The following is a 17,959-nucleotide window of genomic DNA, read 5'->3' as shown; positions in this document are numbered from 1 at the left end:
AATTCTTCCGGCTGCTTCTGTCTTCTGTCACATCATCACTAAACACCGGTAACCCAGTGCCACTGGAAGCCATGCATGCTCATGCCATTACACTGCTCCACCATGTTTCACAGATGATGTAGTAGGCTTTGGATCATGAGCTGTTCCAAGCCTTCTCCATACTTTTTTCTTCCCGTCATTCTGGTACACATTGATTTTAATTTCAGCAGTCCAAAAAATGCTTTTCCAGAAGTGGTTTGGCTTTTTTAAATGTTTTTTGACAAAGTCTAATCTGGTCTTGTTTGCACCTTGTGGTAAACCCTCTCTATTTTGCTCTGGTGAAGTCTTCTCTTGATTGTAGACTTGACATTGACACGCCTACCTCCTGGAGAGTATTCTTCACTTGGTTGGATGTTGTAAAATGTTTTATTACCATGGAGAGGATCATCCAATCATCCACCATACTGTCGTCTTTTGTGAACATCCAGGCCTTTTTATGTTGCTGAGTTCACCAGTGTGTTCTTTTTCTTCTCAGAATTCACCAAACTGTTGATTTGGCCACTCCTAATGTTCCTGCTATCTCTCTGATGCATTTCTTTTGTTTTTGAAGCCTAACAATTGTCTGTTTTACTTGCATGCAGAGCTCCTTTGACTGCATGATGGTTCAGAGCAACAGCTTCCAAATACAAATGGCACACTTAGAATCAACTCCAAATCTTTTACCTGGTTAATTGATGTAGAAAAAAAATGAAGGAATAGCCTACAACTGTCCATGAAACAGCTTTTGAGTCAACTGTCCAATTACTTACGGTCCCTTAAAAAAGGGGGGAGGTACATATTAAACAGCTGTAATTCCTTAACCTTTCTACCAGTTTGATGAGACTGCCCTAAAAATTAAGTTCAGAGTGTGCACTTTAAGCCCATATTCATTGTATAACTCTAACTTGAATATGTTTTAGTCAACAGCTAAAATAATGAAAATTGTGTCAGTGTCCAAATACATATGGACCTGACTGTATGCATGCACGTATGCATGCATGCACATTTTAGTTGTCAAATGGAAAATAAAAGTTTTTTTTTTGTGTGTGTGTGTGTGTGTGTGTGTGTGTGTGTGTGTGTTCAAAATCATTAATACTTTTGATCTTTTATTTTAAAAACAAACAAAAACCAAACCTTTCCTAGGAGAATGAGAACTTAAAATAGGGAACAAATAAAAATCACTAAGAAATAAATGGTTTTTGTTTTCCCCCTTTTAAAATTGAATAAACGATGAAATGGAAAATGCACATCATATTCCTACCCTTGGTTAATGAAATATATGCGCGCACACAAACCGTTTAGTATTAAACGTTGCCACACTATTGGACTGCAACTGCAGCTACAGCAAGGAAAATGTGTAAATGGTTAATATCGTTGTCAAATGTATGCTGCTCAAGCTTGGACTGTACACATAGTACATCAATTAAAAAAAAAAAAAAAAAAAAACGACAAGTAATGGCAGCTGTTTAAGATGTTTATTATAAAATAATTTAAGTACAAAACATAAAAACGTATCTGAAAAGTCTTAAACTTAAGACATCATACATTACATTCAAATAGCACCTAATGCAGGTGATCTGGCTCTGGTAATCAAACCTCCAGCATTTCCTGTGCATTTGGCAGAGTTAGAAGTCAGATGAGAACTAGCTTTGTGATCATACTGAAAATGATTATAGTTTCTAGGTCCTCTCTGATTCAAGTGCTAAATTTCGTCAAAAAGGGTTTTGGAACATAAATATATTGTGTGAAATGGTTTTGTTCAAGCATAGTGACCACTATAGCAAAACTTATACAAAATTAAACTAAAAAGGTGGATGCCAGGTCACAATCTGGTAGCAGAATAAGAAGCCCAAGATGACAACATTTAGACCATTACATGCATCTGAGGGTGAGTGAAGAAAATGCATCAAGAGAATGTAACTGATTAAGGACAGCAATGCTGTATCTAGTAAAAAGAGTACATCCTTCATCAGGAGATCTCTTGCACAAACAGACAGACAAAAGAAATAAAATGTTAAATAAAAGGTGTTAAATAAAATAAAATGTAGCATGGATGGTAAATACAAGTCTGAGAAAGGGTAGATAATTTTGATACAGAGCAAGTGACTAAGCCCTAACCCTTTTGTCAGTACAAAAGTGCATGCTTGTCTCAACTGCCAGTAGATGGGCAAGTAGCATGCACAAAACCACAATCCCAACAATAAAGTTGGTTGCGATATAGATCTGAACATAATAAAATACTACGTACACCATACGAAGTGATCCATATTGTAAAGCGTAATGTCGACTTGCATTCAACTCAATAAAATTGAAAGTTAACAAAAAAAAAAAATATATATTCCATATTGCACAGATGGCATTTTACACAACAGTTTACAGTACAAAGCAATCACAGCCTAGCAATGCTGTGACAAGACTTCTGTTATCAAAAATATTCTGAAAACAACTAGATGAACTACTAACTCAGTGGTAAACAAAGAACATCAGTTATATAAAAAAAAAACAAAAAAAACAAAAACAAAAAAAAAAAAACACCTATCAGACATTTGTTATTCAAACAAAAATGTAAGACAACAAAAGAGGAAGTAGAAAAATACACAAGTGAAAACAGGCACATCCAAATGTGTGGTCACAGATAAAGCACTGAGCAAAACAAATCAAAGTGCAAATTCAGACTTTGTGCATCCTAAGCAGAAGAATTACCTCTGATCTATGGAACCAAAAGGATTGTGGCCCACATTCTTTGTCTTGGGCTGGAGAAATGGTTGGCACTATCTGCTGAGACTCATGGGAGCAGTGTCCTTTCGCTGCCGCCACAAGCAGTTACGCCCATACTGAGGATGATGTCCTCTGAGGACAGGCAAAGTGTTACGCTCTAAACAATTGGTGTGTGGAGGCCCCTTGAATCTCTGGCCATTCTGATACAAACAAACAGATAGACATATTATATAAACAGACATATTTCAAAAGCATTTCAAAAAGGGGGGGGGGGTAAATAAAAGGGGGTTAAAGCCTCAAAACAAGCAAATGATATGATCAAGGAGTTTAATACCAGATGATCACAGATGATAGTTTCTTACATTACTGTAGTGACTGAGGCTGGGTACTGAGCTGAAGTAAACAGGAGACACGTGGACTACTCCATTCACATCTGTCAAACCATCCATACATGGTTTGCTGGGTAAAGGGTGCGACTGAAACAGGAGGAACATAAAAACAATGAGTAACTACAACTGAAAGCCAAAATTCTGTAAGAATACTGACATCTTTAAATGGCCATCAGTAGAGCACAAACAATCTGTTTTGCAACTACTTAATGTAGACGACTCCCAGAAAAAACATGGTGGATTTCACCAGAAGGTCAACATTGACTAGCTGAGAGATGCATCAACCCTCTCATTCTTTAATGACTGTGCAAATTAACTAAAAATTGGAGGAATTACCTGACTTCTGGAGTGGAGGAAAGATCCAGATGCATTTGGTTTTCCCTGTAGTTTGTTATCAGTCATGCAGGACACTGGAAAGAACTTGTGATGAACTGAAGATTTGCATGGCATGTCAGAATCCTGAGAGACAGTAAGAAAAAAAAAAAAAAAAAAAAGTTAAACGTAGTAAATTAACACTTTTGTAGGGGTAGACTCTAAGAAATTTAATGAAGTGTGCTGACATGACTTCTAAGAAACTAGACCAGGAGCTTACAATGTCACTCCCAGACAGCGAGGACACAGAGGAAGACGAAGATGAAGAGTGCTGCTGAAGGCTGGACAGAGATACAGGTGAGCCTGCACTGTGTGGTGATGAGGAATCTCTCTGCTGGTTCTCACTTGAAGTCTGCTCCTCTGAGTCTCCTTCAGCATTCTGGACTTAAAATGACCAGAAACAGTAAAAAAAAATAAAAATAAAAAAAAAATAAAATAATAATAATTAAATATATATATATATATATTTTCTTATTTGCAAAGAATAAAAATTGAGCCAATAAATAAATAAAAATAAAATCCATAAGACTGACTTTTACAGTCAATCATTCTGGCATTGTGTCGGATTTCCCACTGCCGAATGATCCACTCCCTGTAGTCAATTACTTCCTGGGTCACTTTAATGATGCGTCCCAACGTGCTTAAGAGAGAGAATTAAAATAAAAATAAGTTAATTAAATAAGATTTCAGGCAGACTATAATTGCACTGAAAAGTGTCACAATTACAAAAATAAATTTTTTTTAATTTTAATGGTTTTATTATTACATGCAGAAATGGTCCCCTTAAATGAAAATGAGCTAGAAACATTCCACCACATGTTTCTAGAAAACCATAGAAGAAATTGGTCATGTGACCACATACTTATCCAATTTACCTATCCCCCAAAGAAGAAAGACACATGGCATGAGAGCCAAGCACATTTTAGCTCAAAAAAACTGTTTTTTGCCTTGCAAAGTAAAATTTATATGATCAAGGTTTTTTGATTGTTGCATCTGAACAATTATAGACAAGTTTGAAAATATTTCACACATGTTTTAGTGCTTTAGTAGGTTACACAGTTAGTCTATACACTTAGCATACTGTTATCTCTAAACTGCTGGATCATGCTAGTCTTTCAAAATTCTCGGGCTGGGGTGATTTGTGCCAAAGGGACAGGGTTAAGTTGTGCTGGTGGGATGTTAAGTAGTAGTCAGGATCTAGGCCAGAGGGGTGTTCCATAAAACAAATTTACCAAATAAGCAAGGCTTATTTTAGTTAGTCTGACTTACTGTCACTTGATTTGGCTCAAAATAAATAATGAAAATGAAATAAGCCTGACTTATTTGGTAAACTTGTTTTATGGAACACCCCCCAGAGCTGCCCAACCCTGTTCCTGGAGATCTACCTACCTGCAGACTTTAGTTCCAGTCCTGCGCCAACACAGCTGTCTGTAATTATCACATGCTACCTAAGAGATGAATTAGCTGGTTCAGGTATGTTTGATTAGGGTATAGGAGCTGAACTTTATAGGATGGTAGATCTCCAGGAACAGGGTTGGGCATCCCTGATCTAGACCCACATACCCACAGGGGATAATCTGTGTGAGAAGATGAGCGTGCCTCATCAGTGTTTGATTTACCTGACATTTGTTTAGTTTAGCCAACACTAATTTTTTTAATTGAGTTTGCACTGTTATTAAAGAGTTTTTTTTAAGTGGCCTCAGTCACAATGGGATGTTCAGAAATGTTCAGAAAAAAGTAACTTTATTCTTATGTTACATAATTGACAGACAGCATTTTGTTGACACATCAAATACACAATATATGAATCATTAGAATGCTATGATATCATATATTGTGTATTTGAGTTTTGTGTTTTCCGAAAAAGTAGAAAATATGACATGCCAATAGTTTAACAAGGTAACAATATCTAAATAAACCTTAAATGATTCATTTTGTATTGAATTTGTCTTGGTTTTATATTGCATTACAGTTCATGACATTCAAATGTTCTTTTTTTTACTTTAATAATCACTGGCACAATTTACCGAGATATTCTCCCCAAAGGCACAACTTACCCCGCACTGGGGGCAAGTTGTGCCACAAGACCACTTTTTTTCTGAAAGCTATAATTCTGATTCAGTTTATTTCAGATCCAAAGTTTTTGTTCACAGAGATGCACCACATCCTGAAATATATGTACATACTTAAATTGGAGGGATTACTGTCATGGCTTCACTATAAAGTCACTTTGAGTAAAAACTGGCACAACTCACCCCACTCTCCCCTATACTAACTTCTGCTGTAGATGAAGCTGCATTAGGAATGATTCGCATGAACATAGATCATAGATCACCAACAACAGAACACCTCAATATGAGACATTCTTGTCTTCCCCTGCACCAGAGTCGACAAAATGGCGATCGGAGTCGGACTGTTTCAGCTCGGTGAGGGCGGGTTTAAGGTAAGGCGCTCATGTCAATCAACTATCGCGGGAGTGGCCTCTGTTGGTTTACCGTCACACTGACAAGAAGCTGAGAATGACCCGATTTTAAAAAGGGGACATTACTTTTAAAGATTAAAAAAAAATACCACTGGGTGGATTTATCATTGTAGGGTGGTTTTGTACACAAACTGCCAACACACATTAATGTTCAAACAACATGTAAAAGTGAGTTTTACATCCGATGACCCCTTTAAAACAAGTTATTGCCATCAATTACTAACCCTCATATCATTCCAAAGCCAAATTTACAAAGCACACCAATTTAGTGGTCTTATGGGTTTAGAACATCATGAGAGTGTAAATGACTAAGACTTCACTGGCATTGTCATTAGCAAAAACATTCAAGCAGCACTGAATTTTTTTTGTGGCTGCCATTTTTTTTTTTTAATGATCAATGGTTGTGGACTTGGATTGGACTAACCTTTCCATATTTCTGTTAGGGTAGGAGCGGAATAGTGGAGATACAGCATGACTCAAGATGAGGTATGCATAGTTGAACACCTCCTTCACCTGCATGGCACCGTAAGAGCTCCGGCCAACATCATTTCCTAACATACGAGATGTTAAAATGTTTTTTCCACACTTTTGCAAGGATAAAATAACAATGTAGCCATTAATACAACTTTTCAAATTTTGAAACCCTTTTTTTCCCTTATTGGCCATTCTGCAACTGTACACAGTGCCATTTCAAGCACACAACTGCAATTTTAGTTACGCATTAGGAACAAAAACTTGACATCTAGTACAAATTTAAGAAGTTCAAGAAAAACAACAAACTTTTAATTTAACTTCAAACCAATGCAGGGGGATACAACTGTTTGATCTATGATGGTTTGTCCCATACCTGGCAAGTTTGGGTCCTCAATACAGAGCATTGAGGGTCTATATCCATTTTCCATGACCTTCATGATCTCCTCTTTAGCAAGATATGCTCCTCCATCCTTCACACGGATGCCTGTTTTCAGATAATTAAAATGCCGCCCATACAATTCAAAGAATTCGATGAGCAGGATGCCCAAATTAATATTGGAAGCTCTGCAGTCTATTCTGGGATGGAGCTGAAATAAACAAAATACATTTAACAGTTTAACAATTAAATTATCAAATCAATTGTGTATATTTGATTAACCAAGAGAAGTACTTTTATATAAATTACACTCAAACGACTAAGTGAGAACAAGTGGTATCCATTAGCAGTAGGGAAACGCTGTATGGAAATCACATAAAAACACATTTTCTTGATGACTCACCTGCAGGAAGCTGATGACCATTAAAATGAGGCTGTAGGAACCGATACCTCCTGTAAACACCTCGTTCAAATCTCTCTGAAGCAGAAACTGCTTCAGCACAAAGATCAAGTATGGCAACACAGAATATTTCTACCAAAAAAAAAAAAAAATAATTGCAATACATGTATATGATACATTCAATATCAGTGCACATCAGCTTCAACATCTACAAAATTCAGTAGCTACATTTCAGTTCTACCACACCAAATCAAGCCCTTAACCTGGGTTCAAATATGCTCAAATGAACTACACTATGAGTTACAAATGAGTCGCTCACCTTAAGATGATCCTTAATAAACCGAGCTGCTTTGACACCAGTTTCAACATTAAAACTGATGTCTACCTTCACATCTGTCTCTCTGTCAGTCAGTTTAATTATTGGCACCTGTAAAGAAAAATACTCTGATGACTAACTTGATTCCTCTTTGTCCTTGAAAAGAAAGCATATTAGTTTAGGAATGATTACAGATAAAATTTTTCCAAATCACCAATGAACCACAGCAGTCCTGATTGCAAAAGTAGAACTTCTGGCAAAACACAGTCTAATATTTAACCCCATACATAATCAGCATTTGAAAGACCGTCAAGTCAAGTCACCTTTATTTATATAGCGCTTTTAACAATACAGATTGTGTCAAAGCAACTGCACAGTATTTAAACAGAACAATAGTGTGTAAGTAACGCATTATTGTAAATAATCAATTTTCAGTTAGTTAAAGGCAGTTCATCAATGAATTCAGTGATATCATCGTCAGTTCAGTTCAAAAAGTATACGATATCGCTGGAAAGTGTCCCCAACTAAGCAAGCCAGAGGCGACAGCGGCAAGGAACCAAAACTCCACAGGTGACAGAAATGGAGAAAAAAACCTTGGGAGAAACCAGGCTCAGTCGGGGGACCAGTTCTCCTCTGGCCAGACGAAACCAGCAGTTTGTACCAATATCTGATTGTAGAGAACTCATCAGGATCCTGTGGTGTAGCGCCGATGGCTGTCTAGGTTGGCGAGGTCTTTAGTGATGATCCGTCTCTGGAGCTCATCTGGTTGACATCCATGGCTATTGAAGTCATCTCCAGGTGGTGATCCATGATCTAAGCTGGGTGCGGACTGGATCCGGGGGACTGCAGTGACCATCTGATCCGGATACAGGCTGGGTCTGGTGGCTACGGTGACCTCGGAATAAGAACGAAACAGACTAATATTAGCGTAGATGCCATTCTTTTTACGATGCAACGAGTGCATCAGATGTTATGGGAGGTGTTTTCGGTTCCGGCTGACCTAATTAATGCAGCCTAACAATCCTTTAACGGATTTGAATTATAGGAATGTGTTAATGTTTTATGTATAAACCAGATTAAAGAGATGTGTCTTTAATCTAGATTTAAACTGACAGAGTGTGTCTGCCTCCCGAACAGTGTTAGGTAGATTGTTCCAGAGTTTGGGCGCTAGATAAGAAAATGATCTGCCACTGGCAGTTGATTTTGATATTCTAGGTATTATCAAATTGCCAGAATTTTGAGAACGCAGCGGACGTGAGGGACTATAATGCGATAGAAGCTCGCTCAAATACTGAGGAGCTAAACCATTAAGGGCTTTATAAGTAATTAGCAAGATTTTAAAATCTATACGATGTTTTATAGGGAGCCAATGCAGTGCTGACAGAACCGGGCTAATATGGTCATACTTTCTAGTAGGGATGTTAACCGTTGACCGTTTGACCGGTGGTTGACCGTATCAACGTTAACCGGTCAAAGTTGTCGGTAGTCGGTTAAAAAAAAAAGTGCCGGTGCGTCTTTTACGCATTCTGAAGGTGCCTGTTTTATCCATTGGTTTTATCATGTTGCAGTCTATTAGGCAACATTCCACATAAGATGGGCTTAGATTTGGAAATACATTACATCTACATTTCAGTGGTAACCGATAAGGTAATGATGATCATCATCTTTCTTTATTATGGTTAGCACTACCTCAACTAAAGCGGCGTCTCTTCGGAGCTGTCATTTTCTTAAATGAGCCGTGGCAATGTTTCAAATGAGCTTCTAACCTAGACAAACGCCTTTATTTTCAAAGCGATCACCTTGTACCCAAACCATTTGAAACTAAGGAGCCATTTGTCCTACGATTACATACAACAAGCTCTTCGGCGCCGCGTTTGCGGGACTCATGTTTCGCGCTGTAGGGGATTTTAAAAAAGTGACGTGAGTGGCAGTGTGTGTGTGTGTGTGCGGGAGGCAGAGCGGCAGAGAGAGGCCGCGATCACACCGAGCGCGTTTTTGCAGTTGGAGGCGCCTCTTTTGAATGGTTTTATGTTGGCAGTGAGCGTTCTACGCGCTACTTATGTGCCCCTAGGCGCCGCGCGTTTTCACCGCCTGCTGCGCCTCGCGTTTTTGCAGGAGCGCTCTGAGCGCGTGAAGTTGAAAAAAAATCAACTCTGAGCGGAAAAACGCCCAACGTCATTCGCGTTCTTTTCCATTGTCCAATCGAATGAATGGAGAGGCGGGCCTTCTGTTGTGGTGACGGAATTTTACGGTTGCTTAAAAAGTCCGGAGACTGCAAGAAATAGAGGAGAAACCTTTTGTGTCTATCGTGGGTAACCTGGAGCTGTATTATTTAGGGTTTCTGCTAATATGACAGTTTACTTAACAGCATAAAACTAAGATTTTAGAGTGCTCGCGCTATAATCCTTTGATTTGACTGACAGGACAGCTGTTTTGGTCGTTGCTTAGCAACATTAAAAAAAACGCAGCACGCTCTTTTATTAAAAGTCACCAAAAAAAGGCAGTGCTGTGCGCCTCGCGTTTTTAGAACTAAAAGACGCGTTCGGTGTGATCGCGGCCAGATGCGACAGAGTTGCAAAATTGCAGGCGCGGCTCGAAATGGCTGTTATTTCAAATAGCGTACCATATTTTAAACTAATCGGTTAACCGGTTTCAACCGGCTAATGAGGCTCGGTGGTCGGTCAAGAAATTTTTTAGTTTTCGCCATCCCTACTTTCTAGTTCTAGTAAGAACTCTAGCTGCTGCATTTTGGACCAGCTGGAGTTTGTTTATTAAGCGTGCAGAACAGCCACCCAATAAAGCATTACAATAATCTACCCTTGAGGTCATGAACACATGAATTAATGTTTCAGCATTTGACATTGATAGCATAGGTCGTAATTTCGATATATTTTTAAGATGGAAAAATGCGGTTTTGCAAATGCTAGAAATGTGGCTTTCAAAGGAGAGATTGCTATCGAATAGGACGCCTAGGTTCCTAACTGATGATGACGAATTTACAGAGCAGCCATCTAGTATTAGACTGTGTTTTAGGTCATTACTTGTGGAGGTTTTAGGTCCAATAATTAACAACTGTTTTTTCAGGATTTAACAGTAAGTAGTAGTGTTGGGCGATATGCTCAATTTTCATATCGCCCTATCGTCAGCCAGAGAGATCACCGATACACGATACTATCGTGCTAATTTAATTAATTATCTATGTACTAAATTCCTTATGCCAATAGCAAGTCTACCTTTACAAAAAGAATGATTAAGTTGTGCGTGTACAGAGCGCTGACTGTAGTTCTGCCGGAGTTGTTCAAGTTACTTTCGGTTTCATTCTCTGCTATCGTCAGTGAGTGAGTTGTAGAAATGTGCGTGCATGAATGTAAATGAATGAATCTTTCTTTACCCGTCATATTGCGATAATGTTACCGCTGTATGTCTGACCGTTGTCATCAGTTCTTGTTGTAGTTCAGTCCATTTAGAATGTGGAGAAGTGATGCGCTTGTAATTCACGTGTGTATGTTTAGCGCCATTTGATCGCATCGTAATTCTAATTAACTAGATGTTACTGAGATGAACGTTTATGTTTACTATATACAGACAGATTATGATACATCGTAATTAATTCAGCCTGAACCACGTTTTACTACCTCTGTTATCCTAATGACTGCAATGCTAATATAATATAACACTCCTGTTAGAATCAGTTAATCTATCACCATACTGTATAATGTAAATCTCCCATTTTCACTGCACGCGGTGCGTTAAGGCGACGTGGCCTCTCTATGCGTTTATATACCGCGGCAAGTTTCTGAAGCATCCTAGAACCAACTCTCTGCACTGCATTGTTAAAGTTAAGTTCTTTGTTGACGGATAATAATAATAATAATCGTCTTGCTATCGTCAAAGGCATCAGCAACAGGCGATATCTCTGACTATCGTCGATACACGATACTATCGTCTATCGGCACAACCCTAGTAAGAAGTTATTCGCCATCCAGTTTTTAATATCAGCTATGCATTCTGTTAGTTTATCGAATTGATATGTTTTGCCGGGCTGCGAAGAAATATAGAGCTGAGTATCATCAGCGTAACAATGAAAGCTAACACCATGTTTCCTGATGATATCTCCCAAGGGTAACATGTAAAGCGTAAAAAGTAATGGCCCTTGTACTGAGCCTTGAGGTACTCCATACTGCACTTGCGATTTAAATGATACCTCTTCATTTATTGCCACAAACTGATGACGGTCTGATAAGTACGATTCGAACCAAGCCAGTGCACTACCATTAATGCCTACATAATTTTCAAGTCTATTTAAAAGAATGTTGTGGTCAATAGTATCAAACGCAGCACTAAGATCCAGTAGCACTAATAGGGAGATGCAACCACGATCGGTTGACAAGAGCAGGTCATTTGTAACTCTAATAAGAGCAGTCTCAGTACTATGATATGGTCTAAAACCTGACTGGAAATCCTCACAGATACCATTTTTCTCCAAGAACCTCTAGTTTTGTTTTCCTCCAGCTGCGTTCCATTTTTCGTGCTTTTCTCTTTAGGGCGCGAGTGTGATCGTTATACCACGGTGTTACACTGTTTTTCTTAATCTTTAAGCGCACTGGAGCAACTGTATCTAAAGTGCTAGAAAAGAGAGATTCCATAGTTTCTATTACATCATCAAGTTTTTCTGAGCTATTGGATATGCTGAGGAATTCAGATAATTCAGGAAGATTACTTACAAAGCAGTTTATTGTAGTAGAAGTGATGGTTCTACCGTACTTGTAGCAAGGAGTTGAATTTACAGTTTTAGCTATCTGGAGTATACAAGAGACTAGATAATGATCTGAGATATTATCGCTTTGCTGCAGAATTTCAACACCATTAACATCAATTCCATGTGACAGTATTAAATCTAGAGTATGATTTCGGCAATGAGTAGGACCTGACACATGTTGTCTAACCCCAACAGAGTTCAAAATATCTATAAATGCTGTTCCTAATGCATCTTTTTCATTATCAACATGGATGTTAAAATCACCCACTATTAAGACTTTATCAGCGGCCAACACCAACTCGGATAGAAAATCAGCAAATTCTTTAAGTCTGTATGGTGCCCTGGTGGCCTGTAAACAGTAGCTAGTACAAACGTCACGGCGGATTTATCATTAGCACTTGTTTCTCTGGATAATGCTATATGAAGCACCATTACTTCAAACGAGTTATATTTGAAGCCCTTTCTCTGAGAGACATTGAGAATATTGCTATAAATAGTAGAAACACCTCCCCCTTTACCTTTTAGACGCGGTTCATGTTTATAACAGTAATCTTGGGGGGTGGACTCGTTTAAAATAATGTAATCGTCTGGTTTTAGCCAGGTTTCTGTCAAACAGAGCACATCTAGCTTATGATCAGTGATCATATCATTTACAAAAAGTGCTTCCGTAGAAAGGGACCTGATATTCAATAAGCCAAGCTTTATCAATTGTTTCTCTGTATTATATATATTTTTTATTTGTTGAACATCAATTAAATTGTTAGTCTTGATTTGATTCAGGCGTTTTTTTTTTGCATTTTCTTGCTCGAGGGAACAGACACAGTCTCTATAGTGTGATATCTAGGTTAAAGGGTCTCTATGTGCTGAGAATTAACTGATTTCTGTGACGTGAGGCGGCTAGCAGACGGTCGGTTTAGCCAGTCTGTCTGCTTCCTGACCTGGGCCCCAGTTAGTCAAGTGCAAACGCTAAGACTATGTGTCATATTTCTAGATAGGAGAGATGCTCCACATCCGGAGGGATGAAGACCATCTCTTTTCAACAGGTCAGGTCTGCCCCAGAAACTCGTCCAATTGTCTATGAAACCCATGTTATTTCGTGGGCACCACTTTGACATCCAGCCGTTTAATGATGACAATCTACTGTGTATCTCGTCACCACGGTAAGCAGGGAGGGGACCAGAGCATATTACAGTGTCTGACATCGTACTTGCAAGTTCACACACCTCTTTAACATTATTTTTAGTGATCTCCGACTGGCGAAGTCGAACATCATTAGTGCCGACGTGAATAACAATCTTACTGAATTTACGTTTAGCATTAGCCAGCACTTTTAAATTTGCCAAGATGTCAGGCGCTCTGGCTCCCGGTAAACACTGGACTATGGTGGCCGGAGTCTCTATTTTCACGTTCCGTACAATAGAATCGCCAATTACTAGAGCACTTTCATCAGGTTTCACAGTGGGTGCTTCACTGAGTGGGGAGAACCTGTTTGATGTTCTGATCGGAACGGAAGAGCGGTGTTTTGACCCGCGACTATGCCGTCTCACAGTCACCCAGTTGCCCTGCTGCACGGGCATTGTTACCGGAACCGAACAATGTACAGGGCTTTCTGAGCTAGTCGCATCCAAAACCGTATCTAAGGCCCTCACATTCTTACTATCCTCTATTAAAGTTTGGATGCGTGATTCTAGTTCTGAAATCTTCTCTGTCAGCCTGACTATATTTGTGCATTTATCACATGTATAAGGCTCACTGCTGTCAGAGATAGATAAGCTATACATGTGGCAAGCAGTGCAGACTACAATTGTAGGAGAAGAAGCCATTACTCACCGTGATTGTGGAATGTTTCCAACTTACCACTGTTGTTGTTGTTTGAATTCCTGAAAAAAACGGAACGGAACTGGCTAAAGGAGTACTAACGATAAAAAAAACGTGAATGGAACGCAGATGACAAGCTAACCGGCTAATGCTAGGACTGGGCGATTCTTTCGATTTTTTGCGATTAATTCGAATTTACGTTTTAAGACGATTTAATTTATTAAATCGAGGTATCGCGATTTTTTAATAAAAATATTAGATACATTGTAATTGCACCAATGGCAGAATAATTAAGAGGCAACGTTGTCCGACCACATGATGGCGCGCCTAACTAACCGCTGTATTCAGAACGGAAAACAAATAACGCGTTCTGGTAAAATAACGCGAGTCACTAAGTGGACATGATTAGCTGCTTGCTAGCAAGTTAGCCTGTTATATTACATACAATTTCACTCATCACATAAACAGAGTAGAGAGATGATTGAAGACAACAGCGAATTATTTGCATATCAAGGCTCGAGTGCGACCAGCATATTTGTATTTGCGCTGAGTGGAGCTTCAAAGGTTTCTATGTGTTTTGCACATTGACTAATGTATCTCAAGTGTAGAGAGAGTGTAAATAAGAGACTGAATGGGCAGTAGCTTCGTTTATTATAATAGAGCTTTGTGATATTGCGAACTAAGATGAGTGACAGCTTTTAATCATTTTTAAGGGAGTTTGTAAACGAGATATTGATTATAACAGTTAAATAAACAAGTTATTATTAAGTGACTTACATTGTCTGACAAGAACACTATTGCCTGATTTTGCTCTATTTTGTCGTCAAAAGTAGTCTGAAACAAGTCACAGCTGAGCCGCTGCGCATCTCCACTCAAACAGCGGTGTTTCGTTTATGAATGAACGTGCGTTTTTAAACGAATCTAGTGAAATGATTCAATTTCCCGTTCATTAAGAGTCACTTGCATTATTCTTGAATGAACCATCCGTTCAAACGAATCAAATGAATATGATTCAGTAATTAAATCAGTGTCTTACCACCACCTGCTGGCAGATCGTTTCAGTTATTTAAATCATTTAATATTTCTGTGTTCAAAATTTTATATTTTTGTATACGATATAAGTCCAAGAGAAAAGCATGGAAATATATATTTTCCTCCATTCTCATATTTATTTGTCTTACAAACATTTACTGTGTCTGGTATGATAAGAATGGGGTCTGGTGCACTGATGCAGTTGCAATGTATACTGCAAAATATATGGTGCCCATATATATTGTGGAAAAGCTGGGGTTTCTTTACATGCTAAAAGTAGTGGGGGGGGGGGGGGGGGAATCGATTTAAATCGTAAATCGGATTTGTGAAAAAAACCGGGGATTTTATTTTTAGGCCATATCGCCCAGCCCTAGCTAACGCAATCTGAATTCATTCACAATCTCCCCTATCACTTGCATATTAATTTCTTTCTCCTTCATTGGAGATTTTAAAAGGGGTGCATATGAGAAACCAAATTTTAGAACATGACAAACTGCAATACTTCAACTTTCAGGGCTCAATATTTACCCCAGGCCAAAAAGTTTAAATAAAACTAAGCTGTTCCTGCAATATTACCAAGCTTCCAGTTTTCCTGCGGAATTAGACTATTTTCATACTCTTCCCACTGTAGTACCCACACCCACAAAACACAACTTTAACCAAGATGGAACCCTAGAACGCGATTGGGTTAATTTTGAGGTACCTATTGGACCGGTTGTGTTACGCAGACCTGGCAACCTAGTGTACAGAACCTGCACAAAAATCCCTTTATAAATCTCAGTCAGGGAAAGATACATGCATCTACACCCTGTCTTCTCACCATATATGGAGCTTACAATGCTTAGTTTTACTATGCATAACCTTATCTGCATATCATTTCCATTCATATTCCTATTAATGTGACACCATGTTAATCACCGTCAAGGTAAGGAAATATGAGACACGGACCATTTGTACAATCAATTACGTTGCTGAAAGTCATCCAGTATTAATGTTATTATATATCAAAATATCCATAAAAACAAATCTGTTTAAAAAAAAAAAAAAAGTTATCAGATTAATATTTTAAAATGGAGTTAATCTCATTCTTTCCCACTGGCCAAATAGTATTCTAATTGTTTTAAACAATTAAATCCAAGCAGTTTTGTTGATCAGGTGAACATCTTTTAGCGGAAAGAGATAGGCCTATATTTATTGCAGTGCAAATACAATTGTCTGACTCGGCGCATCACTGACAAAGTATTTTAAAATGGAAGTGTGTAAATCTTATTGTTTTCTTGTATAACAAGTCGTATCCTTCAAATACAGTGGTACAACACATTTGTGCAGCTGCGGTTGTATTAAACTTACTCAAACTGGAGAATGGACCATTCGACCACCAAATCCAGCAATGTTCTCACTACAAAAATATTCTGTATAAATAACATGAGATCTCCAGTTTAGTTTAAATACGAATTGTGCACCTATAGCACTACTCACTGTCATTAAAACATAGCATGCCACAGGAAAAGTGATCAAGTTCATCCATTCACTACAAATGTGTCTAAATTCATATTTTTGTTTTAACTTCTGTGTAATGACTCTACGTAATTTCAGTGCTTATCTCCATTAATAAGAGTGGAATATTTAATGTAAAGGTGTATATATCTATTTAATGTATAATGTGAATGCGTTTAAAATAGTTTCATTTAAAATTGGTTACTTTATTAATTTTCTCACTTCAGAAAAAGGAATTCAAATGCATGGGTCAGAGTTTGCATGCAGGTGCGCAAGTTTTCCAGTCACTTTTTTTTTTATAAACCAAATTTGAGGTAGGAAGTGGCCTACCCCTATTTCAGGGCAGGTTTTGTGCATATGCAAGAGTTATAAATGAAGCCCCTGGTCTGCGTATCATTTAATAGATCCCCTGATGATTATGTGTGAACTTAACTTTATTATTTGTCAATTACAGGTGCTCAATATGGAACAAATAATAACTTACCGTTGCCTTGTCAAGTAGTTTAATGGAGAATGGCTCAGCAACTTTATTCTGCCTGAGTGCCTGGTCCAGCTGCTGCAAAGGTGGTTGTTCCCATTTTCCATATACCACCATGTCAATATCACTACATAATGCAATTAAAAACAAAACCACACAATAACAAAACATTACAACATTTATCACTGCAAAGATATAGACAATCACATACAATACCTGGTAGGAAGATAAAGTCCTGTACTGAAGCTGCCAAATATTTCAACCTGAAAAGGAAAAACAGCACTTTAAAAAGACCTGGCAAACAACTGCATTTCACACTGCAAAAAACAAAAAAAAAAAAAAAAAAAAAACACACACCACACATACATTATATATATATATACATACACATAATTCTTATCCACCATTGTCAAACACTCTGTGCTGGACTCACCTTTGCCATAGGCCACAGATCTTTGATTACAGCCTCAATACGATTGACAACATCTCGCCTCATTTCTTCTTCTTTTGGGCGTGGTGACATGAAATGATAAAAATCCACCATCTCCTCATGGAGGCTGGGAAGGATAAAGATTTGTGTCCTCTGTTACATAGGGACTTCTGAACATACATTCAGAAGTTCATTTTAAAATTCCAAGTATTAAATCAAATGTGTAAATATTGTTGTAAAAATACAAGTTTTTAACAGAGCTTTAGGTTGCAAGTGTGTCCCATCGGGTAAACCAAAAGTTTTACATACACATACATTACCAATCTTCACACCCACTTAAACACTTTGGCCAAATACAGAAAATGCAGACCTGCATTAAAGGAGTAGTTCACTTCAGAAC

At 38.2% G+C, this 17,959-nt stretch overlaps 1 protein-coding gene across 1 annotated transcript; it reads right to left on the bottom strand.

The window, feature by feature from the left end:
• Positions 1-1,474: 1,474 nt before the first annotated feature.
• Positions 1,475-17,876, bottom strand: LOC141343236 (terminal nucleotidyltransferase 4A-like). The gene is made up of 13 exons (XM_073847835.1): positions 17,869-17,876; positions 17,563-17,686; positions 17,346-17,392; positions 17,136-17,256; positions 7,549-7,656; positions 7,233-7,361; positions 6,827-7,040; positions 6,404-6,530; positions 4,031-4,137; positions 3,718-3,881; positions 3,462-3,584; positions 3,099-3,212; positions 1,475-2,936 (listed from the first exon to the last, which is right to left on the bottom strand). The coding sequence occupies exons 1-13, from the start codon at positions 17,874-17,876 to the stop codon at positions 2,790-2,792; spliced, it is 1,533 nt and encodes a 510-aa protein (XP_073703936.1). The 3' UTR covers positions 1,475-2,789.
• Positions 17,877-17,959: the final 83 nt, after the last annotated feature.

This window comes from Garra rufa, chromosome 9 (assembly GCF_049309525.1).
Source record: "Garra rufa chromosome 9, GarRuf1.0, whole genome shotgun sequence".
Taxonomy (NCBI): domain Eukaryota; kingdom Metazoa; phylum Chordata; class Actinopteri; order Cypriniformes; family Cyprinidae; genus Garra; species Garra rufa.
Note: the sequence above shows the minus strand (reverse complement) of the source record. Positions and strands in the feature narration are given on the sequence as shown.